The sequence below is a fragment of the Cicer arietinum genome, chromosome 6 (genome assembly GCF_000331145.2).
Source record: "Cicer arietinum cultivar CDC Frontier isolate Library 1 chromosome 6, Cicar.CDCFrontier_v2.0, whole genome shotgun sequence".
In the NCBI taxonomy this organism is placed as follows: Eukaryota; Viridiplantae; Streptophyta; class Magnoliopsida; order Fabales; family Fabaceae; genus Cicer; species Cicer arietinum.
In genome coordinates, this window is record NC_021165.2 from 4945227 (window position 1) to 4971918 (window position 26692).

General features: G+C 30.9%; 3 protein-coding genes across 5 annotated transcripts in view; 1 reads left to right on the forward strand and 2 right to left on the reverse strand.

Annotated features, from left to right (window-relative positions):
• The first annotated feature begins 1527 nt into the window (after positions 1-1527).
• LOC101513289 (uncharacterized) lies at positions 1528-12280 on the forward strand. 3 transcript variants are annotated; one of them, XM_004503612.4, is made up of 9 exons: positions 1535-1992; positions 2126-4741; positions 4820-4923; positions 5711-5780; positions 6978-7763; positions 8317-8519; positions 9129-9255; positions 10294-10500; positions 11472-12280. In XM_004503612.4, exons 1-9 carry the CDS (start codon positions 1825-1827, stop codon positions 11613-11615), a joined length of 4425 nt encoding a protein of 1474 aa, XP_004503669.1. In that variant the 5' UTR covers positions 1535-1824; the 3' UTR covers positions 11616-12280. The 3 variants fall into 3 exon arrangements, with proteins under 3 accessions (XP_073225883.1, XP_073225882.1, XP_004503669.1); XM_073369781.1 differs by lacking the exons at positions 10294-10500; positions 11472-12280 and having other exon boundaries at positions 1529-1992; positions 9045-9184; XM_073369782.1 differs by lacking the exons at positions 9129-9255; positions 10294-10500; positions 11472-12280 and having other exon boundaries at positions 1528-1992; positions 8301-8493.
• Positions 12281-14085: 1805 nt separating this feature from the next.
• Positions 14086-16099, reverse strand: LOC105852239 (probable WRKY transcription factor 29). The gene is made up of 2 exons (XM_012716684.3): positions 15710-16099; positions 14086-14807 (listed from the first exon to the last, which is right to left on the reverse strand). The coding sequence occupies exons 1-2, from the start codon at positions 16021-16023 to the stop codon at positions 14246-14248; spliced, it is 876 nt and encodes a 291-aa protein (XP_012572138.1). The 5' UTR covers positions 16024-16099; the 3' UTR covers positions 14086-14245.
• Positions 16100-24696: 8597 nt separating this feature from the next.
• LOC101513815 (G-patch domain-containing protein 1) overlaps positions 24697-26692 on the reverse strand; it is a 4900-nt gene continuing 2904 nt past the window's right edge. Inside the window, exons 8-11 of the mRNA XM_004503615.4 lie at positions 26175-26356; positions 25752-25970; positions 25559-25675; positions 24697-25091 (exon numbers count right to left, since the gene is read on the reverse strand). Of these exons, the coding sequence (XP_004503672.1) occupies positions 25026-25091; positions 25559-25675; positions 25752-25970; positions 26175-26356 (584 nt within the window). The 3' untranslated portion in view covers positions 24697-25025. The remainder of the gene's footprint in view (positions 25092-25558; positions 25676-25751; positions 25971-26174; positions 26357-26692) is intronic.

The following is a 26692-nucleotide window of genomic DNA, read 5'->3' on the forward strand; positions in this document are numbered from 1 at the left end:
TCATAATAGGATCATCTGAGGGAGACAATAAGTCTTAGCTAAAGTCATAACTCAAGTCGGTAATCAACCACGAGAAGCTTATATCCAATATCATATTGATATGTCCCACAAAGTCACAAACATCAAACCAAATACTTTTACTGAGACTATGATGTTGAAGAATTAGATGTGGTCTAGCTCATATATCGTCATAATACAAACACTTGGTAATAATTCACTGACATCAAATACGAATGTCGTTGAACCCAAATGTCCACTACAAACAACATCAAAGTCGAATATCAACCTCAAAGAAGATAATTCCTTTAAAGTTGGACATTGCGCTTAGCTAACACAAAGACCTTTACGACAAGGCGCAACTGTTTCAGATTGGTCTAAGGTCTAATGATCCTATTTCAGCTCAATTTAAGTCATTCTTAACCTTTAACTATGCTCAGTCTCAACCCTAGACATCTGGTGACTTTAATCACAATGACTAGGAGTAGACAAATACGGGAATTACAACACTATATCTATCAAAAAGAGACGTTCTTCGTCCTCAACTAATATAATACTCAAACTATATATAGCAATGTTTTCGGATAGTAAAATGCATACTTTCTATATCACAATGTCTCTCACCCATCTCAAACGACTACTTACTTAAGTGTTAAAGTGCTTGCATATCTTGAAGTTAGTAGATACCCCCTCCTTGAAATCATGAAGTGTTGATTATTGGTTCAATTCAACCATCCTCATCGGGCCATTTTGGATTAGGACTACTCGATTCGAAATGAATTGTAAGCAAAACTAAGGAATAAAATTTAAGGAAAAATCAACGACTTCTCTCATATTTAATGTTAATATATCTAAAATAACTTTCATTTAATGTAATTTTTTCTATTTTTAATTACTAAATTTATTGGTTATGAAAGATTATAAAAAAAATAAATTATTAGTTATAGAGGATAATTGAGACAATAGACTTAATTTTTATTAGAAATTGTATAGATTAAATGTGATTGATTTTATTTGTTAATATTCTGTTTATATTTTCGTTTCACATGGAATAACGGTGGTTGGAGGAGGAGAATTGCTTCGTGAGAATCCGGGTAATAGCAGGGTTGAGAAGAGGAGCAACACTACCCCCAACCACGGTAATATTACTAATTGAAGCTGTTGCAATTTGGGAAGCTTCATAAACAAGAATAATACTCCTCTCCATCCTAATTATAATAGAATTTTCAAACAGTTTTTTTTTTAAGTATAAGAAAATTTTATTTTTTTACTCTCATTTAATATATTTATTCTTTTTAATATTATTTATGAGAATTAAATGTACCACAAGTAAAAATAGTCAAAAAAATTAAAAACAACAAGTACTTTAATTTTGGTGTTATTTATTTATTTATTTTTCTTATGAATGAGATTTGTGTTTGCTTTCAAGAATCAAGGAACAGGTGTCATTTCAAAATCACAACCGTTCAATTTTTAAATACTTGTACATCTGACTATCATTAACGCAAAGGTGCACCCCTTCTTATTTTGGTGTTGCAAACATAGGAGCGAAATTCAGATTTTCATTTAATCTTCTGACAAATTGTTTTCCTGATTGAAATCGAGTTGGTATTGTTATAGTTTAGATTAAAGTATAAAATTAACGGAGTAGCTTACTTGTAAAATCTTGATGATTAATTAGTAGTTAGTTACTGGTGAGGGCTGAATCAAAATTCGGTGTGGTAATTCAAACCGAAACTCGTCATCATCAAAAGCAATTAAACAATACGAAATGCACGAGAAGGGAGTGTGGTGAGAAATCGAATTCGAATTCAAAATCGATTATCAATGAAGTGCAGATCTGTCGCGTGCATATGGTCAGGCACACCCTTCCCTTCCGCTCACAAACTAACCGCTGTCGTTGCTTTCACCCAACCACCAACCTCCGCCTTTTACACCGCCGGATCCGATGGCTCCATCATCTGGTGGACCCTTTCCACTTCCACTTCCTCTCCGGTATTCCCCATTCCAATTTCAATTTCTCGTAATTTTCAAATATCATTATATCATTTCTCTTCGATTAATTGTTCATATGCTTTTTTAATTAATTAAATATATCTATATCTTAAGCTCATTGTTAATTTTGCAGCAAGTTAAAGCGGTTGGAGTGTTATGTGGTCACGCATCACCAATCACTGATCTCGCTCTTTGTACTCCAATCTCACCCGAAGAAAACGACGACGTTTCAATGACAACTAATTTCACTGCGTTGATAAGTGCTTCTTGTGATGGTTTCTTGTGTGTGTGGAGTAAAAGCAGTGGACACTGTCGTTGCAGAAGGAAATTACCACCTTGGGTTGGTACTCCACTTGTAATTCGAACACTTCCTTCTACACCGCGATATGTTTGTATAGCTTGTTCTTTTGTTGATTATTACTATTCTGTTAATGATCAGTTAGGGGACAGAGAAAATCACCATAGGAAGAATTCTAAATCTACCATCCTTATTGTGGATACATATTTGCTTTCCATTACTCAAACTGTTTTTCATGGACATTTATCCATTGGTCCTATTAATTTTATGTCACTGGTTTTTTCTGATGATGACGAGAAGAGGAATTCGGTTTTTGTGGCTGATTCTTTTGGGAAACAACAGATGGTTTCCATATTGGATGAGCCACACGATTGTGTGGAAAGCTTGGCGAGTCCACACAATGATAAATTGCCGTTGGAAAGTTCTTTTTCTGGTGAGGGATTCTGCGGTGTCGATCAAGTTGTTTTGGTTTTAACCTTTGGGAACGTTGTTGGTTTTGTATTGAAAAATAGATGTATTTTTAGGTCATTGTTTAGTGATACTACAATTGGAGAGGTTTCTTTTGTGGACAACCTCTTTTTTTCAGATGGGTGTTCCACTCAAGCACATGCTATTGGTGGCATTGTTCTTGAAAGCGATGATGTGGGGAATACACCTGATACCTATGAATGTGGAAACTTGATTCCAGTACATTTTGTTGTTTGGAATAACAGAGGTTATGCAATTATCTATGAAATATCGTATCAGAATGATGTTTTTCAATGTGAACCGTATTCTGAGATTCCTGCCGGTCATTATCAACCTGAAATAAGGTTATCTACTTTTTTCCTACAAGTGAGTCAAAATCTTGTGTGCATCAAGTCAGTTTGTTTTGATCACGAGGAGCCTTTACTATGGAGACCACATATCACAATTTGGTCACTGCATCAATTTGATGATAAACCGGGCAAATTGTGCCGTCAATGCAGAATGGTCAGCGATGGTGCATCTTTCACCGACTGGTTTGAGAAGTCTAATCAGCTCAACAGACTTGGTGATGTAGATATTAAATCAACCTTTGGTGCAAGTCCAGGTTCTGAGGACATAGACAACATACATGAGGACATTATAAGTAATTATTATCCTTACAAGGGGAAGATAGTTTCTTCTTCCATGATTATCGCCGAGAACCTCTTTACTCCTTATGCTGTCGTATATGGATTTTTGAGTGGAGAAATAGAGCTTGTAAGATTTGATCAATTTCAAGGGATTTTCCTGGATGATGAAAGTTCCAATCCTGATGAAAAGCCAACTGCATGCAAACAGAATTTCACAGGACATACAGGTGCCGTACTTTGTTTGGCAGCGCATCAAATGATGGGCAGTGCCAAAAGCTGCACTTTTAAACGGGTTTTGGTTTCTGGCAGTTTGGATTGCACAATCCGTATATGGGATCTTGACACTGGCAGTCTTATTAAGGTAATGCATCATCATGTGGCCGCAGTGCGTCAAATTATACTTCCCCCATCTGTGACAGGACATCCTTGGAGTGACTGTTTTCTTTCAGTTGGAGAGGATGCATGTGTTGCTCTTGTTTCTCTTGAGACTCTGCAGGTGGAACGAATGCTTCCTGGACACATGAACTATCCTTCAAAAGTTTTATGGGATGGAGCAAGAGGTTATATTGCCTGTCTCTGTCAAACACATTATGGAACTTCTGATGGTGATGTATTATACATTTGGGATGTAAAGACAGGTTCCCGTGAGCGACTCCTACGCGGGACAGCTGCACATTCTATGTTTGATCATTTTTGTAAAAGTATCAGTATGAATTCCATATCTGGCTCAGTGCTGAATGGAAATACGTCAGTCGCTTCATTACTTCTCCCAATAGTCGATGATGCAAGGCTCTCTAACTCTCCCTTAACTCATACAGGGAACTTGCTTCCTTCATCAAAGTCATCACCAAGTATTTCAAGCATGACTGAGCTGAATTCTTCTAAACCAAATGCAGGTAAAGGCAATTCACCAAAGTCAAATTCACCATCTCTGTTTGGTCTTTTGAGTAACAAACTTCCTATCAAATGCTCTTGCCCATTCCCTGGTATTGTGTCCCTGAGTTTTGATCTTGCATCGTTGATGTTCTCTTTTCAAAAGAATGAGTCCATGGAGAATGGTGATGGCAAGCCAGTGAATAACAATGTGAAGCAGAAGGGTGTTCAGGAGAAAAATCCAAGCTACCATAATCCAGAAACTTCAGAGGGGCACAATTGGATTAGCCTTTTTGAAGAATACTTACTGCGTTACAGTTTGTCATTTTTACATTTGTGGAACGTAGACAGTGAGCTTGATAATTTGTTGATAAGTGATATGAAACTGAGGAGACCAGAAAATTTTATTGTAGCTTCGGGTCTGCAGGGGGATAAAGGGTCATTAACATTGTCATTTCCTGGTGAGAGTGCTGCTCTTGAGGTAATTTGAATTGTATGTTGGGATCTATTTTCTCGTCTCATTTCAATAGTTCCTGAGATATTAAAAACCATATTTCAGCTGTGGAAGTCATCATCTGAGTTTTCTGCAATGAGATCATTGACAATGGTATCCCTTGCCCAACGATTAATTAGCCTGTCTCACTCAAGTTCAGCGGCCAGCAGGTATAGTGCCAGTTACATCAATAGAATGGGGAAAAAACCGCACAACCCAAGTTATTTTTGTTTTTTAATAAAAAATTATAATTACTTCTTGCTTTTAGTTTTTCAGTGGAGGAAACCCTTTTTTTACTGAACTTATCTGGTAAATATGCTTTATAGGTGATACTTTAAATAGTTTCAGAACCTAATTGAGGTTCCTTACAAACGAAATAACCATTATTTTTTCTTATATAATTCTAGGTTTTATGAATCTAGTGTGCTCAGTTTCTTTTATGTTTTGCAGGCGGGTCTTGGTATTCATCAAAATCTAGTTGTATCTTGAAGTTTTTTCTTCGACATATAAATATTCATTCATAAGTAGAAAATAAATGAAGAAAGATAAAAAAGAAAAAAAATTATGCCCTGCTTAGCTTGGCGGCAGAGAGATATTTTGGGTCCCACATTCACCTAGTTGTCCATATGGTTAATGAATAATGACACAATTAAGTTAGATGTTTTGGTAGATCTCAAAAAATATTTAGTATGTGCAGGCCAGATATAGAGTGGTTTTTTCATGTCTGGTTGGTTCTCATGATGCTTCCAAAGATAATAGTTTTTCTTGTGAAATTTTTGCTTTACTAATTTGACTTTTACTGCTAGGTTAATGGCATTTCTATGTGGTTTCCTATTGTGTATTCCCTTTTTCTCCTTTAATTCTGAAATCTGTAACTTATAAATCAATGTCTATTCCTCTTTAACTTTTACTTAGAAAAGGTGTGCTGATGATTGATAGTATCTTTATCATGTGCAGTGCATTGGCAGCATTCTATACCAGGAATTTCATGGAAAATTTTCCAGATATGAAGCCACCTTCTTTACAGGTTATAATAATCTTTAAAAATGCTTTTGTTGTTTTGTAATTTTAGTCTAAATTGATTTTACACATCCTATGTTATTTCTGAGCTTGCTTGAGGGAAATATATGATAGGCTAGGTTGCGTCATTGTGCTGACTTGATTAACCAACCTAACAGAGTTCGTGATTTTTGTTGTTGTTGGCATTTCCCTGCTTCCATAATTTTATTTTAGAATGAATAGTAAAACTGGGCCTGCATGACAAATCGTATTTATGTTTTCTTTTTCTCATGGTATGTAATTATGCATGATAGTCATGTATTAGTTTTTGTGATTTGACATAGTATATGTCCTTCAGTCTGATTGATGTCCATGCTGTGCTTGGATCTACGTAGGTACATAATTTCACTTAACTAGAGACACTGAGACACATTGGTTGCTTGATTATTTGGGACCATAATGTATAATAGCCATTTTCTGTTCCTTCAAATATGATTATCAGTTCATTAGTCTTGCTTTTTTACTCTATTCACATTTCTTGCAAGATAAATTTTCTTTTGTAGTGTTGTGCAGGTTAGGAAATGTGTGTCATTTTATTTCATTTCTCAAAGAGTAAAAGCGAAACTATTCCTAAAAGGCATAAATATTTAGTTTATTAATTTTTGAAAGGAAAAATATCATTTGGCCAAGATGAGCATGGTAGTTTGATGCCAACAGCTATGAAGCATGAATCAAGTATTGGTATAGTTATGTAGTACTTTGGTGTACAACTGGGTGGGACAATTAACATATCTTCTCCCCTCCCCATGAGAAGTGCAATATTTTACTAAAAAAAAAATAAATTTTAGTGGGTGAAGATCATGATTCTCTTTGAATAAAATCAAGGGGTAATTTTCTTGCTTCGGAACAAACTTACTTTAGAGTAGCTTTGTCTGGGTTTCGAGAGTGTCCGAAATAGCTTAAAATTTGTCAGTCTAGTCCATACTGTTTGCTGCCACATAACTTAAAATTAAAACATTTTATTATATTTTATTGTTCCATGAGATGATATCATCGTCATTTTCATCATCATTATTATTGTTATTATTATTAAGATCGATACAACTGCTGGATAGTATTGTAGTTTGTTATTTATGGGCGGTTGACAGTGTTTGTGAATTATGTTTTATTAAACCATTTGCCAGTTGCTTGATATCGAGTGCTGAAAGCAACGCCCTTTTTACAGCTCTTGGTGGCTTTTTGGCAAGATGAAAGTGAACATGTACGAATGGCTGCACGCTCTATATTTCACTGTGCTGCCTCTCATGCTATTCCTCTACCTCTATGCAATTCAAAACGTAATGAGTCAAATAATACAATCTCCCGAACTGGAAGTAAAGACAAACATCTGGGAGATGTTATAGTAGAAAGCATATCTCCGAAGACCGAAAACCAAGGAATTTCTCAAGATGAGGAATCCAAAATACTTACTTGGCTAGAATCATATGAAGTGCAAGATTGGATTTCTTGTGTTGGTGGAACCAGTCAAGATGCAATGACATCTCACATTATTGTAGCTGCTGCACTGGCTATCTGGTATCCTAGTCTTGTAAAACCTAAGCTTTCCATGTTAGTTGTTCATCCGTTAATGAAGTTGGCTATGGCCATGAATGAAAAATACAGCTCCACTGCCGCTGAGCTCCTTGCAGAGGGCATGGAGAGCACGTGGAAAGAATACATGGTCTCTGAGATTCCTCATCTAATTGGGGATATTTTTTTCCAAGTAGAGTTGAGTGGCCCATCTTCCAAGTCAGTGACAGACATTCCAGCAACATCTTTTTCTATTAAACAGACTTTGGTGGAGGTTTTACTTCCAAGCTTAGCAATGGCTGATATACCAGGTTTTTTGACAGTGATCGAAAGCCAAATTTGGTCAACTGCATCTGATTCACCTGTCCACATGGTATCCTTGTTGACTCTCATAAGGATTATGCGTGGTTCTCCAAGAAATTTGGCTCACTACCTTGACAAGGTTTGTAAAGCCTCTTGTTACTAGGACTGACTGAATTTTTCATTGATGTTTCAGATAGATTCATCTTACTGCTTCTATTTGTAGGCTGATTTTTTCCATCAAACTTCATATTTTTGTTCAATATCTACTTCTAGATGTTCATTTATACATATGAGATATATTATATTTTGATCCCAGGTGTTTATTTGCAATATATTCATGTTGACAGCTAGAACTGTTTAACATTTATATCCTGCAAACTGAAAATTTTCTGTATCTCTTTATCAGTTATTCATTTTAGATCAGAACATGTTTTTGGATGGGTTTGTGTACTCGTAATTAGAAATTCCAATTCTTGGTTATCTCTTTCATCACTTATTTCTGTTAGATTCTATTCTTGGTGGTCAGGTGCAGAGTGATTCTGTATTTTGAGTGGCTATATTGTTTTCGTTCTGAGTTATAACCCATAGGATTTGTTAATAGTTTTCTCACCCCTAAGTTTCAAATTACATACTATTTAATTGTTTCAAAACATGAAAGCATGAATTTCTGTGACAGTGGGTCAGATCTGCAGGTTGTCAACTTCATTTTACAGACTATAGATCCTAGCAACTCAGTTATACGGAAGGCATGCTTCCAGAGTTCAATGACAACTTTCAAAGAAGTTGTACGTGTATATCCTATGGTTGCGTTCAACGAGTCTTGGACCAGACTAGCAGTTGGAGATGTGATTGGAGAAGTTAACAATGCAAGCATTAGGGTTTATGATATGCAAAGGTAATCAGGGTTAGGATAAAAGACAGTAACTTTAAATTCAGGATTTAGGCTGACAATATGTAAGTACCATGTCATTTTTAGATCTGTCACACACATGTACTTGAGAGAAGAGCACTTAACTTGATTTTGTATCATTATGTGCCATATGAAGGGAGAAAAGCAAAAATAAAAATCATGAGATGGAATTGGAATGAAAATTTGAAGGGGAAAAATAACCAACTACATCGTATTTTTAAGGAAAAAATATTAAGGTAGTTTTTTTTTTTATAATCAACTTCATTGTAGACATCTGAAGTCATTTGTAAATTGTAACTTCTTAAATTGCAATTTTCAATTCATTTGTGACTAAAATGTATATGTTAAATCCCATGGGTTGGCTATATAGATCAATTTTATTCAGAACTTCGGGGTTGGATGAGAATAATTAAGAACATTAAATGATAATGAAATTTATAACTTGTTTAGCTTCAAAAATATAAACCTTATATTAATGCTTCCTTTTTGAAACTTGTGAAATCCATTCAGGTTGTTGTCTGCTTGTGTTTATTCGCTCTGTGATGGCTAAAGAGATAATAATTTCCTATAATGGAAGCCATTGTTTTTATGCAGTGTGACAATGATAAAAGTTTTGGATGCAAGTGGGCCACCTGGACTTCCAAATTTGCTCACAGCAACGGCTTCGGGAACAGTGTTAACTACTGCGATCTCAGCGCTAAGCTTTTCGCCAGATGGAGAGGTACTGAGGAATTGTTGATAATTATCTTAACTTCTTGGTGTTTTGTTGACATGATGCAGCTGGGGCAAGTTCTACCGCAGACCACCTTGATAGGTGGTCCACAATAGTTGAAAATTGCCCAAAGCACCAAAGACAACCGATGCCGCCTTCTAAAAGTAGAAACTTATGGTCCTCTTTGTTTACATTACTAAGGCAGTGACCTAGTCGGTGCCGGTTTGGCAAAACAAGAGAAAACGAATGAGTTGAGTTTTGAGGAATGGATATTTGTTTTATATTGATTTTGCCTAGGTGTCATCGATCAAGTCACTTTCTCTGACATTACAACAAGGTGGACCATGAGCTTCTTCTATACGATACTGATTACCATACTGTTGCTGACAATGATAATGTGCAAAAAAAATAGTTTTGAGAAATACTTCAACAACTAATGGCGTTAGGAGAGTAACAGGGGAGCCCTCGCAAGTACAACATACTTCCTGAATCCTAATAGCCTTTTTTATTCTTGCCCTTCTTATTCACTATATTTTGTATGATTTGATTTAAGTTTTGCATATTGGTTCATCTGCTTGATTGGAGCAGTTTAAACCAGATGAAAAGCTTGATTTCTCCTATCATCTTTTTTCCAAAATCTTTAGTGCTACCCCATTTTCAATTTTCATTTTTTCAGAACTGTTTTGTGAACCAGATAGGTCCCTCTGTCCTATATTGTACTCTCCCTTCCCTAAAATATCATTCTGTAAAGAAATTAGTTCATTGTGTTGTTTGGGAAAATCAGTTATCTCCCTTGGTACACTATTGTTTTGCCATTTCCATTTAAAGTATTGGTTATTGCTTATACGTTTGGTTTGTGGCTGCAATGCATGGTAATTGCAATAACAGAACTCCCTACAATAACAGTTCTGTGCATATCCCCATTATATGCCAAATATTTTGTTTCTCTTTACTGTGAAATTATTTTCCCTGGGATTGATGCTTTCTTCAAGTATCTCAAACTGATAATTGATTAACTCCTACACCTTTAAACATATTTCTTTTTAGGGGCTCGTTGCATTTTCGGAACATGGGCTCATGATTAGATGGTGGTCACTGGGATCTTTCTGGTGGGAGAAACTGAGCCGTAACTATGTTCCTGTCCAGTGCACAAAACTAATCTTTGTTCCTCCTTGGGAAGGATTCTCTCCTAATTCATCACGGTCAAGCATTATGGCCAACATTTTGGATACTGAAAAGCAGCTGAATTTGCCGGTAACTTATTTTTTCATTGTCTTCTTTCAGATATAAAACTAACTTGTAGAGGGTGAAACTAGAACTTGGTCTTTCAGCGGATACTGATGTCTGAGGGAATATGCAATGAGTTGTATAAATTAGTTTTTAGAAGGAAATGTAAATTGCTTACTTGAAAACTCTTGTATTTTAAAATCAGTAGCAAGTCTAGTAGAAAGTCTTTTGAAAACATGCTAAAATACATTGAATTAGTTGAAATGCATGAATATACTCTCCCCATCTCATATTATGTGTCTCATTTGTGAATTATTTTTATCTTGAATAATTTGTCATTTTATAATCAATATAACATTTATTAATTCAATTTATAATATTGTGTAGCTCTTTAACAAGTAGTTGCAAGTTTATGATAGACAAATAATAAATGAAGTACAAGGATATTTTAGTCTTAACTTATTATTTTTGCCTTGCAAATTGATATAAGTAATCATTTTCTTATGAATTGTGCACATTTCAAATGAGATTCGTAATATGAGACAAAGGAAGTAAATGATAAAGATCTCCTACCACATCATATAGATAGCTTAAGATAAATGATACTCTTTCAGTCTCAAAGTAATTGAGTTATTTGATCTTTTTACACATATTAAGAAAAGTGTACAAAAGAAAGAGAGAAAAGACTACTTTTACCAAATTAACTTTGTTAACTGTTGGTGCATTATCAATATCTTAAATGTATAATGGAAGATACTGCATTAGAAATGATGCAAATAATATTAATTAAAATATACAATGGAAAAAAGTGAATTGAAAATTGAAAGAGTCAATTATTTTGGGACAATTTTTATTTATTTAAAATAGGTCAATTATTATGGGATGGAAGAGTATACTACTTTTTACCACCTTTCATTACTAGTCATCAAGTCATCTACTATTATTTCCTTATATCTATTTATCATTTTCCTTAATACCACCAATATTTCCTTTTGTAGGATAATACGAGGGATTCAAATCATGGGGACAGTTTGAAGCAATTGCTCCATAATCTGGACCTCTCTTATCGATTAGAATGGGTTGATGACCGGAGAGTACTTCTTACAAGGCATGGTAATGAATTGGGCACTTTTCAGTTGTAACGATTCACTAAAACTCGTGCTGGGAATTTCAGTGATTTTACAATTTTAGTTGAGGCGTTACGGTGACATGGCCCTTTAGCATGTATAGCAGCTCAAACCAGCAGCAGAAGATTTTTTAATCGGCTCATTAACTAGAATACTTCTGGAGGTGATATTCATTGGAGCCCTTACAATTATGAGGATTGATTGAGATCAGCAAAGATGGACTCAGGTCCTCTTAGTGATTCTCCTCGGGAAGTCCTTCAAAAAGGAATGTGTTGGACAGAACCAAAAGCCAATTGGATGGTATCCGATGGTCTTAGTGCCATGCGGGATAACTTAGGCTATCATTTTGCAACAATACTGGTAAATGGAGAAAGAGAGCCTTACAATTTCGGAACTGTTGGGAACTTATTCGGGTTGTGGACCAAATAATCACTAAGTTGTTCAAAATGATATCACGACTGTGATCGTCTATTTGGTCACTGCATATAAATTAGTTAATTTTTTTTTGTAAGTCCCCAAAGAATAACGGGGAAATGTTAGTCTTGATAGTTAGTAAGCAGAGAGGTTTGTGCAGTTTTTTTCTAAAATATATTTGATAAGAGAAAATTATGTTGATATCTTCTGTTCTCTGTATTTTACAGAAGTCGGGCATTTTATTTTATACCTTGAAATTTGTACGAGCCTTCGGTTTCTCTTGAAGTTTTAACGAGTATAGTTGTTTACCGAGGATCAAATTGAGATCATGCACAACATGATATTTGATTGAACAAAAGGAAAGCAACTATACAAGCAAGGGGCAATTGCTACTTAAGGTTGTTTTGTGTAGAAATAAGAAATCTATTATCTGTTATATATTAATATGCTTTTATTCCTTAATGCTTCATCTCAGGGAAAGTTGAATTGCTATGATAATTCTGAAATAGTATGGAAGATAACTATTGTGTTCCCAAAAGATTCAATCTAAGATTTATAAGCAAGGCAAGAGTTTTTTTTGTTGAACCACATGAATATGCAGGATTGGATCATTTTCTCTTTTTGTTTATAAATAAAATTCTAGATTTGGGAAGTCATACAATATTAGAGAGAACCACAAATCTCATTTTATTTTATTTTTTTTATAAAAAGTTGACGATTTCTCTATTGTTGAAAAACAAGGGATGAACTGAACAGTATCACTAGTAAGCCGGTTTAAGTTCAATAGCTCCTTTAGTACCTACAGGAGGAAATGGAATCAATAAATTTGTTTATTTTTATAAATATCTCATCAAATCATTTTTAATTGGTTGATGGTTATATTCTGTCTGCATTATGCGCACATATTAATTAAACCAGCTCTGCCTATATATACATGTAGAGTTTAATTACTATGTCTTGATTATATAAGAAAATTATACATACATTTAATTATTGATGTATTCACATGCCATTGTATTATTTTAAAATTTATGCATAAATTTATATATTGTAAAATGTAATTAGATTTTGTGTATTTGATTTTTACAGTAATCAAATTTACACACATGTGTGTGTGGCGTGGGTGCATTTTTTTCTCACATTTTTAATTAAATTTTTTTAGTCAAAATGTCGTTTTCCTTTTTTTGTTTGTCAACTATCGTTTTCCTTTACAGTTAGGAAGGGTTAGCTGCTGAGTTGGACAGTCGGTGAATTGATGCGGCCCATTTGCATGTACAAGTTTCTTACACGTTAAAAAGAATACTACATTGAAAGGTTCAAATTGATCGATATAGAAGTATGTTTGAATTGATTAATTTAACGTGTATGTGAGCATACAGAGACAAGAGAAAAACACCTAAAACATTAGAGAGATAAATTTATGGGTCTCTTTGGTAAGCTCAAAAAATAAATTTATAATAGATAGCGTTTAAGTTAATAGTTCTGTTTGGTAAATGTTTTTTTCTTACAAATTTGAAGCGTTTTTTTTCTTCAAGTTTAATATATTTTTTATAATTTTTGAAATATTTTTCAATTTATAGATTATAATATTTCTTTTTTCTTTCGTTTTAAATCTAACTATCTTAATTGAATTTTTTAAATATTAGATAAATATATATTTTTATATTATTTTATACTTTTCAATTTGTTCAACCGCTAATTTTATCAAACAAAATTTATGTTGAAAATGAATATTTTACATTTAAGAATTAAGTATATTATTTCTTCTAGGATTTTAAGGTAAATCTAATAATTTTCTACAAAATATAAAATTAAGGAAAGAAACTATTAAATGAGTGTAAATGTTATCTTCATAAAGTAAATATTAAATTATTATATTAAATAAATTTATATTCATATTGCTAAATTTGTGAGAAAAATGTTTAAAAGAAACAATTATAAACATATCATTTAAAAGAAACACATATAAACAATTATCATTTAAAAGAAACAATTATGATTCATATCCTCAAAAATATTAGTCTTTGTAATTGTGTTAATGTTATTCTAAACACATATAAACAACAAAATCTAATAACATCTCATTCTATTAAATTTCATCATTCTCTATGAAATCCAAACATAGTTTAAGGAACCTAACTGTCATCAAAACCATTTTTATATATATATATATATATATATATAAATATATCCATGAAACTGCGCAGCCATATCATACGATATATCTATATCTATGCATGTGATTGATACTCTAGTCCAATAAATTCATCTAACTCTTTGCTTGGAATCCAACCATCATCACTTAATTGAGCACTATTCAACCACTCTAGAAGATCATGATCTTCCTCATATTTCACCAATCCCTTACTTTGTTGCACACTTGTAACAAGTACCTCATCTTCAACTTTCACCAAATGTGTCTTTGGAGAGTCATGAGTTGCTATGGAGGAATTTAAAGAACAAGTTTTTTGGTCAATAATTAATTTTCTTGAAGAATTTGTAACTAAGACATTGTTCTTCCTAGTGATTCCTGCTAATGAATTTCTTCTAGTTGGTTGTGGATGATTATGTTCTGCATTGTATGTAACTAAATAAACTTTTGGATCCAAATGGCTTTTTTCAACTTGTTTTCTTGCTAAACATTTTTTGGAAGTGCTACATTTATAGTAGCTTCGAGGATAGGGTGAACCCTTTATTGGTTTTTGTCCATATTTTCTCCATGACCATGCATCACAAAGTACACCATCTTCTGCAACAACCTTTTTAACAATATTCTTGTTCTGTTTTTTCTTGCTGAAAGAAAAAATTACATCAACATGCATATGTTATTCACTTTGTAGTAATTACATACACCAACTAGAAAAATTTATATATTTTTTATCAAGAAAATATTATATTACTTGGACTAGGAGTACTCCAAACAATAATAAAACCACGTTCTTAAAAAAATTTATGTTAAATTTAATTGCTAACAAAGATATAAGAGAAACTCTTAAAGTGAACAATTGTCTCATATTTATGTAAACAATAAAAATATCAAAAAAATTATTTTTATTATTCGAAAAAAATATATCATCTCTCTGTTACAATGATTCTCTTTAAAAGTCTCACATATTTTTTTTAATTAATTAGATCAACAGATATTTTAGAAAATCAAAACACAACAATAGACCATAAACAAACAAAACACAACCTTTAGACACATCCAAAACCCACTTATTTTTGTTTTTATAGATGCAAAAAATCTAAAGACTTTGGTGATAATTAATATCTGCCCATTGAGTAATTTAGTCGATCACCTTTAATAAAATCTTTTTTCGCAATCATGTTTTTTCATTCATAAAGCCTCGAATTAATTAAATGGTATTGAAATTTGAACCACACCAAACTTTGCTAGTATAGAACAATGAGGTGGATCTAATTTTAATAAGATCAGTATTTGAAACAAAGCTAAAGTTGTGATTATTAATACTCCAAACTATTGAATGCTAAATACATCTCTCAAATAAGCTTAAAACTCTTAGTTAATTCTAACAAGACCACTATGTATATTGTATTTGTAGTAGTTCTAGTGCTCATACATAAATTGCAACCGCGAAACCATCATAAATATAATTCGTAAAACCTAATAAAGAAAACTTTGAATTTTTTTGGACAAAAAAAAATACTTTGAATTTAATTGAACATATATATACCTTCTTTTACATTTAGATGCTGCGGGAACTTGCAAATCTTGAGAAGCTATTCTCTCCGAGGCTTTAATTTCTTTGAGTTCTTCTTTAGGGATAGTTAGAGAATTTGTAACTATATTGGTTTGTGATGAAAGAGGGTAAAAAGGTTTGGAAATTTGTTCAAGTTCATCAATAAAGACATTGGTGGTTTGTGAGAATTCTGGAAAATTACCAAATAATTCATTTTCTTGTTGAGAAAAATAATAAGGATTATTGGTTGTTGGGGGTTCATTGAAAGCTTCAAAATCCCAATCCATTAAGAATGCAAGCTCATCCATTAACAAGGGTTATCTCAAAAAATGAACTTAGGATAAGTAAGATATTTTTGTGAAATGTCAACTCATGTTTGGACATATATAATGTATAAATGGTGAGCATTGCGTGGTGTTTTAAATATAATATTTGCTACAAGTTGTGTTTTTTTTGGACTAACTACAAGTTGTTCAAATTAAGTTCAAAGTGGCAATAGTATTGAGTTGACTAATTATAAAGTCAAAGGGGGTGCAAGTGGGAGTGGGGAAAGTGATAATTGTTTTTCAGCAATTCGGTGCTGACCTATTATTTGAGTACATATTTTGTCCATAGTCTTTCACATTTTGAGGATTGTAGGCGAATATAAGACGGTGAAAATAATAATAATAATAAGTATATAGGTTAAGATTACAATATGTTTGGTTGGAGGATCTCATACTTAAAGATGGGTAACAATAATTGAATCTTCTTTAACGTTGAAAGTTCTCGCAATCTATTCAAGAGAAAGGATTGATTTATCATAAATTAATATTTTAAAAAAAATCTTTTTTATTTTTATAATTAAAATAGTAATTTATTGATATTTGTTTCATAAAATAAAAAATAAAAATGTATTTCTTAAAATTTAATTAAGTTTAAATCGATATCAATCAAATAATCGTTTTAACTATCAAAATTATGAAAATTTTTAAATATATATTCGAAAAATATATTTGTTCATCAGTAAAGTTTTTAATAAATTTTAAGTGGTAAATAATTGATTTACCGTAAACAACTTATAAAAATGACAAAGTAGTCTACTCTAAAATTTCTCATTAAAGAATGAAATAACATTTTAATTTATTAAATTTTAAAAGATGAATTAATTTATTTTCATTTAAAAATTCAGTCAGTTTTGTTATTTTATTAAAAAAAAATCTTCAAAACATTTATTAAAACTAATGAAAGATCTAGATAGAGTACATGATGATTTTGATTTTAAAATTTGTGATGAGTTGCCTCAAATATCAATAATTTTAGAAGAGATTATTTCTATAAACTTTTTATACACATGTATACATTCAAGTTACATTATAATGTCACTTTTTAAAATATTTTCGACTAAATCTGCTTAAAGTAATTCAATTGATGCATGTGTAAAAAATATAAAATATACCTTTCGAATGTATAAAAATTAAAAAATATACCTTAATGAATCTGTTGGCAGTCATTTGGTCATCAATGTGTCATTGGTTGTTTAGTTTGTTAAGCTTTCAAATGTGTTTTTTGTTAAAGAATTTAGTACAAAATATTACTAATAAAAACCACTTGAAGACTTTTTGAAATTTCGAAGCATTAGAGATATATATATGTGAAAGTGCTATATACACAACTAACGATCTTATATAGATTTCGGATCGGTTGGTTTAAAACTAAATAAAAAAATTATAGTATTTTTTATATTTTCGTTATAGTATTTTATATAAAAAAATTTGAACATCAAATGAGTATTGAGCTTGACCGTACCTTCTTTTACAAGATCTTCAGTCCGTACTACTTAGTTACTAATTGGCCATGATTTTATTATCACTAAAATTAAAATCGTCAAAATGTGCAGCTAGCTAGAAAGTTAATTCTTGGACTTTATACCCAAAAAAATAAAATAAATTTAATTATTGGACTTGGAATATGTTCTCCAAAGTCAATAGCTAGTATTATTACATTTTAATTGGAGTTATCACTTGATTAATTACTATATCTTCTTCTATTCATTTAATTCTTCTATTCAAGAAATTAAATCCCATACTACATACACTAACGTATACGTTGTTATTCTTGCATAGAACTTCAAAGGATTTTCTATCTGCGAATACTCCGATTCTGGTTGAAAGTTGAGACCCCACCGACATGCTATGAGTCCTAGCTAGGGATCTAGGTGACACCAAACTTTGACTTATTGATTTCAAACTCTCATTAATTTTTTTTTTTTCATTTAACAACATCATTTATTTTTTATTTGTCTATTAAAAAAAGTAGGGTATTTTTAAAAATACTTTCACTAAATTCTATTTATCTTTTAAAATATATTCAATTAACCTTATTATTTTTTTTTTTTATAATGATTGGGAAAGATGATCAATAGTGGTTATGGCAACAGGGCAAGAGGGTTTTGCTCCTCTTCGTCTCCGCATCCGATTAATCAGAAAAATTTACATACATTTTTATTTTTATCGGATATAAATATTAAGTATTCATCTTCGTCAACGACGGAATTTAGGTTTTCAAGTCTGTACTCGTATTCTTTCACAAATATAAAATAAAAAATTTAAAAGTTATATTTATTATAATTAATACAATAAATTAAATATTTTTATACAATAATAAAATTAAAAATATTACAATTATATTTTCTATAGAAAAATATTATAATTTTTAATATTGAATACATACGTGTATATAAAATTTAAAAATGATAATAGTATGATTGGTGTTGCAGGTGTGGAGTGGATATCAACATCTCCAAACTTGTTTCTACTCTTGAGTTTTGATTTCAAGAAAATCCGCATTCACACTCAATCAAAGTAGATTTTATCAGCCCAAATCAAGACAGATTCGAGTGAGTATTTGCAGGTGCGGATTGTGTTATCATCCTTATTCACTAGCATTCAAAAGAACAAGATGGCTAAGAGTAGGAGGAAACAAATTTGAAGTACTTACGAAATAATTATGTAAGCTCAATCCTTGAAAAACCAATATGTACATGGGTATTTGCGGTGTAAATGAATCGCTTTTGAGAGAAAAATTCATTCGATAAAAATATTAATATATTTGCGATTCGATTAGGTTTGAATGACAACTCAAAAAAATGCAATTTGATCTGATCCAAATTAATGTAATTTAAATTAGATCGATTTTCGATTGATCCGAATTACAATTTATAATATATTATTTTAATAAATATATTATAAAATTACATTAATGTAACAAGTTTGGAGCAAAATATTTTATATAATATGTTAAAAATTAATATCGTGGAATAACATAGATCGGTTATGGTTATGAAATAGTAATAAAAATATATCAACTTAAATAAATAAATATTATATAAAAATTAATTTAAACTATTCATACTACTAAAAAAAATTATTATTGAAATTTATAAATGTGGTTTAGTTTAGCTTTTAACAATAAATCTGAAATTTAATTCCAGCGGTTTTTACAAAAGAAAATTCAAATTCATCTAATAATATTTGATTTTGCACAATTTTCAATTTTTTTAAAATCGATTTAATATTAGTTTAGATTAGTTTGAATGTGAACAAATCTATGCACATATATTGTATCTTCTCTTAAAGTATGAATGAAGGAGATGCTACATTGGACGTATTTTAATTTGTGTAGAAGATCAACATAAGGAAGGAGTACACACATAAGATGTTTCACCGTATAAGGAGAATCTAAGTCACAAATAAGATGTTTCACCATATACCATGTCCAGTATTCCTATCCCCTGAATATAGCCATTAACTCAACATTTATTTATAATAATGAATGTCACAATAATCGAAGTACCCTAACATTCATTTATCATTAGTGTTTCTTACAATTCCCGCCCTGAATTTATAAAGCGAACTCTCATCAACATTAAGTTTAACGTAGTTCTCACGAGGGGGCAACAATGAGACATGATGAATTCTGCAAGGAGGATTAGATTTAACAAAAATGTGAACAGTTAAGACATAAAGAGTCTTAATTTAGTTGATAGTAAACCAATAAAATATACATTGGTAGGAGGCTCTCATATGTTAGGTGGCAACAATAATTGCAAATGAAAAATACCCTATTTATAGTCACCTTTAACACTTTTCACATATATATTGAGAAAAATATTAGTTATTTATTGTGTCTATATTATGTAAGAATTTTTTTTTTTTATGAGTCAATGTAAGATTATTCTTAAAATACACTCTTCGTATATATGTTTTTATTTTCCATCTTTCCATGCATTAAATATTAAGGTATTTCAAAATCATTTATCGTTTTTAGTTTCTCCTAACCGCAAAAATTTATCTGTCTCTGTATATCTTTTTTATTTATCTATTAAATATGAGTGATTTAAAGTTATTTTTTAGTTTAGAATCATCCTTTAAATCGTTTTTCTATCATTTTATCTAACTGGTTTTCATGTTAATTTAATTTTGTCTGTAATTTCACCGTTTGAGTGTAATATTGTTTTGGTGCAATTTTATCCGTAATGTCATGTTTTGTCCGTATATGTTTGGAGAAAATATATTTAGTAATTTAAAATGAGGGTTATATTTAGACACAATTTTTTCTTATATACGGGATAAAGATAGTAAATATTCAGATCTTTAAAATTTTAAGAGTTGGTTGATCTAATCTTCAAATTTGTAAAATAGCACTTTAACCTTTTTAATTAAAGAACAATAGTTAATTTGTTTCCTCTACCAAAATATTTAACAAAAAAAAGCAATGAAAGACTGAAGTATTTTCTTGAGTAATCTCGTATTGCATCAAGCCAAACTTAGAAGCTTTGAAATTGTGATGTTAAATTTTAAAAAATGACGGAATTATGATATCAAAATTTTCAAAAACTAAATTGTCCAATCATTACAAATTTATGACCAAAATATTGATTTACTCATAATTGGAACATATTATTAATTATATATAATTAGATATAGATTAGATTTTTTTTACTAAACATATAGATTAGTTAGAATAACAAAATTAATATAGACTTTTTGTATTTTTTACCAAATGTTCCGCCAAAGTTAATAGCTATTCTTATTTTAAACAAATTTAACTGAAATAATATTTAAATAATAAATAATAATTATTTATATACTTATTCTTAATAAAATAAGTATACAAATTTAAATAATTATTTTAAATAAATTTAACTGAAATAATATTTAAATAACAAATAAATAAAAGTAAACAAACTATTCTAATATTTAAATTAATATTTTTATTAGAGTGCTACGATTGGTCCATGTATTCCTATATTTGTCGGATCACGTTTTTGTAACTTCCATTTGACGTTAAAGATCAAAAATAAAGTTTTTGGATATTGCAGGGATGAATTCTAAACTAATATTTTCCACGAACTAAAACTGAAAACTGTTATATTTACAAGGACCAAAAACATATTTAAAAGTTTGGTCCATATTTCCATTTGTCAGTTAACGTTTTTTGTAATGTCCACTTGATGTTAAAGACTAAAAATAAATTTTTCTGATATTACAAGGATAAAATTCAAACAAAAAACTTTATATGGACTAAAACTGAAAATTGTTATATTTACAGAGACCAAAAACATATTTAAACCTATTCTATATAAGTTCATGAGCATCCTCTGATATTTTGGTCCAAGCTAAACGAACACCAAGTCTCCACTCAATTATTTGTATTCTACGTTTGATGAACGTGCTTTAAAACATGCATATGATGACTTTATCAAATACAAACAATGTTTTGATTAGTCTAACTTTGATAATCACAACAAACATCTTATTGTCTGCCTCTAGTAACCTTGTCAAGCAAGTGATTGTATGTCTTTGATAATCAAATCAAGTATCTGATTGTCTAATTTTGTTAGTAGTTTATATTCTTATGAAAGTCAACGCACAAAGAAGTCAAAGCTTTTGTGCATCATCTGCTAAACACTCTGAATTCGTATTTGTCTAAAGGTCTGTGCGGCATACTCTAATCATAATATCGCATGATCTTTTTGTCTCCATATCAAGATTCACATAATCAATTTCAAGGATATCTTTGACAAGGTTTAATGGAGAATCAATTTCAAAAGATTCGATACATAACTTCATGATACATATTGATTTCTTGCAATCCGGACAACGACCAAAAATCCTAAAAATTTCTATAAAATGACGTGCAACACTTATTGAAAAGTACAAGCAACAACATACCACAATACAGTTATCTTTGCACTCTTAATATTTTGTCTTGTCTAAGTGCTCAGAAATATTTTATGAGAGCATAATTTTGTAACCACCCTCTTGTGAGAGTTATTCATAACCATTAAACTTGTTCTTTTATAACATAGCTAAATAGTAGTTGTATCATTCAACAACTTGAATGCAATAAACTAGAAGGTCTATAAGACTTGAACACAATCAGTTTGACTAGTATGTGTTCAATGGAAGTGTAATTTAGTTGGTGAATTAGTGAATTAAATCTTTCAGGTTGAAGCAACTTGATGTAACTACCGTGTTGGTGGTAAACCAAGATAAATTGGTTGTGTTGTTTTATTTTTCTATTTATTTGTTTTGTTTTCATCACTCTATTCTAGCCTTGTTAAAATTGTTTTGAAATAAAACACAATTCAACCCCCTCCCCCATCCCCTTTATGGTTCTCGTTCTACAATATGCTTGTTTCATCTAAGAAATATGCCAACATTTTTTGGAAACTTCCTCCTCAAAAACAAAACAAGTTTACATAGATTTTTTTCGGAATTTGAATTGCCATTTGTGGAGGATTAGTTAGGTAGGTTCCTCAAGAGTTTTAAAAGTAAAATTGGTTCTTGCTCAACAGTTTGAATAGAGCTTTGGACTCTTCATCATGGAATCACAATGTCTCGAAAGTTGAATCTCTAAAGAGAAATTTTCAAAATGGACTATAGTTAACGTTGGATTTATTACTAATCCTTTTGTCATACCACTTCTCTCTAAGAAGTCATCTTTTTACTCCATGATCCAGATTGAAATACTTTTATTTATCACGTTTTTCAAAAAACTAATAGGTGTATTGATCTATTAGCAAGTCCAGGGAACTACTCTAACTGTTTGATTGGATAGTCATTGATTTCTTTTGGATGAAGATGTAAGAGGTGTTAATTTGCCTCGTTTGATTTCATAATAATAATAATATCTCTTTTACTATAAAAAAAAGAAAGTAAATAGTCATTTTTGTTTTGCATTATACTACCTAAATTTATTAAAATTATAAACACATTCTCAAATGTCCTTTGTTATTTTGTTATTCCCTTTGTCCACACATTCTCAAATATCTTTTTATTTCAAAATAATTGTCACATTTACAAAAAAATTGTTCTAAAAAGATTTTCACTTTTAGTTTTCAATACAATTTTAATTATCTTTTTTCTATTGTATCATCTAATTAATACAATTTGCATCATTTTCAAGTTATTATTCTTCAATTTGAATTTATGAAGACTAAAATATACCAATAGTCGATAAGCATAATTAACTAAAATCATAATTCTCTTTCTTTCATTTATCATATTTTTTAATTTATGTAAAATGAACAATTGCAATAGTTATTTTGGAGACAAAGGAGTAATAATTTTATAGCCAAATTGACTAAAAAAAATGTATTTGAGAATTAAATTAATTAATTGAAGACGCATCTAAAGACCAAAATAACTAATAAAAAACATATTTAAATTTATTTTTATAATGTTAATATGTTTAAATACTATTAAAACAACACCTCCCATATTTAAATAAAATATCAAAATATAATGGACACGCAGTCTATAACATAGATATGTTTTTGTTCTTTTTCTTTAATATATAATGCTTTTTATTGTAGAAAGTACTAAAAAAAATTAAATCAAATGCAATTCATTGTCGACACACTTCAATACATGGGTCTGTTCCCGATTTTAGATTGTTTATTTATTTATTTTTGAAATAAAGAAGGGTTTTAAAAAGATATATACATTATTTGTCTTTTAGCTTAACTTCAAATTATTGGATATATTTTTTAAGAATCTGAGAGTTAAGACCAAACAATTTATTAATGAACACCTAGGTAAAAAAATTATTAATTTTTTATGATAATTATTAGTTATGAAATAACAAGTTTATGTTTTTTACACTAATACTCTTGATAAACTTTTTTATAAGAATGATAAATGTAAGTTGCTAAGACTTAGTCAAGCTCTGTATGTAAGAAATTAATTCCAATACTCCACCAACATTTTTCTTGCATAATAGGATTTCAAGGGATTCTCTCCGATCCTGCTTGAAAGTTGCGACCACGCGCTCTCCTTTAGGCATTATATCCCACCGACTAGAGCTGTAAATATGTTGAATTTGAACTCCATTCAATAAAAATTACGTTTTTAACCCGCACCTCAAGTATCAGTAGAATTTTCAACGTGAGATCTCAATAACAAAACTGACAAACGTTACGAGCAAAGTTTGAATGACATTTAAAACAACTTTTATTTTATAAACATAAACTAATATTTATGCTAGTTTTTAAGATTTGAATCCAAAACTTCTTTCTTGTAATATTTTCAATATTTCTTATATTTTCCTAATATTTTCAATATTTCTTATATTTACCTACGCGAGACAACACAACAATATTATTTCTAACTTTCAAAGAACACTGAATTAATTAACGAATCTACTGTATTTGAGTTGATTTGGTTTATTGTCAAACCTATCACTGAGATATTATGATTCAGTTTATAAAATCATTTAATTTTTAATGATTTTATTTAAGCATTTAAAAAAATTAGGATTTTTAAAAATACGTTTCTAATCTAATTTTTGAAAATCTCCTCAAAATAACTTTTCAGTTAACATTATAAATATACTCAAAAAGGAAGGATAAAACATTGTAGTAAGGCTTCAGAGTTGCATAAGAAATTTTAAAATGGTAAAATGAAGGTATCCTCCGGCTGACAGACGCTTTAAAATGAAGTATATCAAGCACAATTGCACAACCATTATTCCTATGAGCACAAGGGATAATTCTTAACTTACAATAAAAAAAATATAAACTAAATTACATAAAAAATAAAATACTAATAATGTAAATTTGTAATCATTAACATATTATTACAACATTCATCGAGAAAGCTAAGCAATGAAATATACCTTATACTAACTCCAACCAATACAATCTGCACTTCGAAGTGCGCATCTCAAACCCCAAACACTCCCCCTCCCCGACCCTAAAAAAACCCCTTTTTTTCTCCACCAGAATGTAATGAATGAGAAAAGACACAAAAAATGTATCAAAATTTCAACTTCTCTTAGATGCTAATCGCACTCTTTTCCCTTCAATACAAAACTTCCGACTACCTGTCAGCTGAAGAAAAGGACCAAAACATGTGACAATGTGAAAGATGGGGTGCCAAATATTTGTATGTATGATATAACAGTGGATTTTTCAAAAGCATTGAGTCACTATAATTTTACAAAAACTATAACTTGTAGCATTTCAAAATTGCAATGGCTCGCCGTGATTCTGGCAAACCTATTGTGATACCGAAATGCACATAATAACATAATATAAACCCTTTGTTAAGAGTGATCCTATATGACATATACGAATAAGTGTTAAGTATAATACGACAAGATTCAAATAATTTTATAATAACCATCCACAATTTATTATGCAAGATAAAAATATGAAACCTTTTAACATTACTTCAAATAGGAAATCTGAATAAAAAAAATCTCCCAACATTCAAATTAGAACAGGAAGAAAGGTGGCTCCATGCTATTCAAATTTCAATATGAATTATCTAATTGATATGTAATTAAAAACCATACCTTTTGCTTCAAGTAAGCAACAGCCTCTCTTTTCGAAGAAAAGTCGGACAAAATTGAAGGTGAATGTTTTTCAATAAGATCTTTGAGCTGTTTCAGTTTCAATGACTCTCCAGGCACCTGTACTTAAAGTGAGTAATCAATAATATGATTTACTATCACCGAAAAAACATGCTACCTAAGAAATAGGCCTCACCTGGTTTAAAATCTGCTTACACAACTTCTTCAGCTTCATTTTGGGTTCAACAATCTTTTCCACCTCATCATCAGTTTGGTTTTCCTGAGAATCTAGGTCAGCAGAATCTTCGTCATCACTATTACCAAATGACGTCTTTTTACCCTGAAAATAGCACCCAGCTACTTTCTTGGGCCTGTCCTTGTTGCCTAATCCTTGCTTTCCTGTGGTGGCTTTATCCTGGCATAGCAATCAACGGAACAATTAATATTACACCCTTCAAGTTTGAACATGAAATTCAAATCCCAATATAGCTCCGAATGTCAAGATATTGGTAGAACAACCCCAGCAACCATCTTTCATATAATTGCAGCTCATAGGTTGCTAGTTATTATTGTTTGATGAAATAATATACAGCATATAGCAAGTTTAAAAGGCACATACTTGGACTAAATTGTAGAGGTCTTCTTGATCTTGTTCAAAAAAAGGAGTTCTCGCCATCCCGCTTTTAGCACTTTCAGATGTAGAGGACTTTTTCTTCTTTGATGCTGCACCTAGAAATCCACCAGAGACAAACCCAAACTTATAGCCCCACCACTCTGGAGGGATATCAGGGTATTTACTTCCTGTAACAATGCAATATAGACTGATTGAGGAAAATACAGTTATATTCAATTATATAAATATTATATAAGCTCAGAAATACCAATAGCAGAACATGGTGGTAGCAGAATTTTTCCGTACAACACTCTGCTGGGAGAATGTCGGCACAAATGGTGGCATTTAAGAGTTAAATATGATCAGTTTTTCCATGTATAAACAGGACCAATATCCCTCAAATGTCCCTTTTCTTTTTCAATGTAAAATTTACAATAGACCTACACCAAGGGAAAATAGAATAGTACAAAGAGTATAAAGATGTAACAGTAGCAACTCTTCAACAAGATATATCTTTGGGGGGG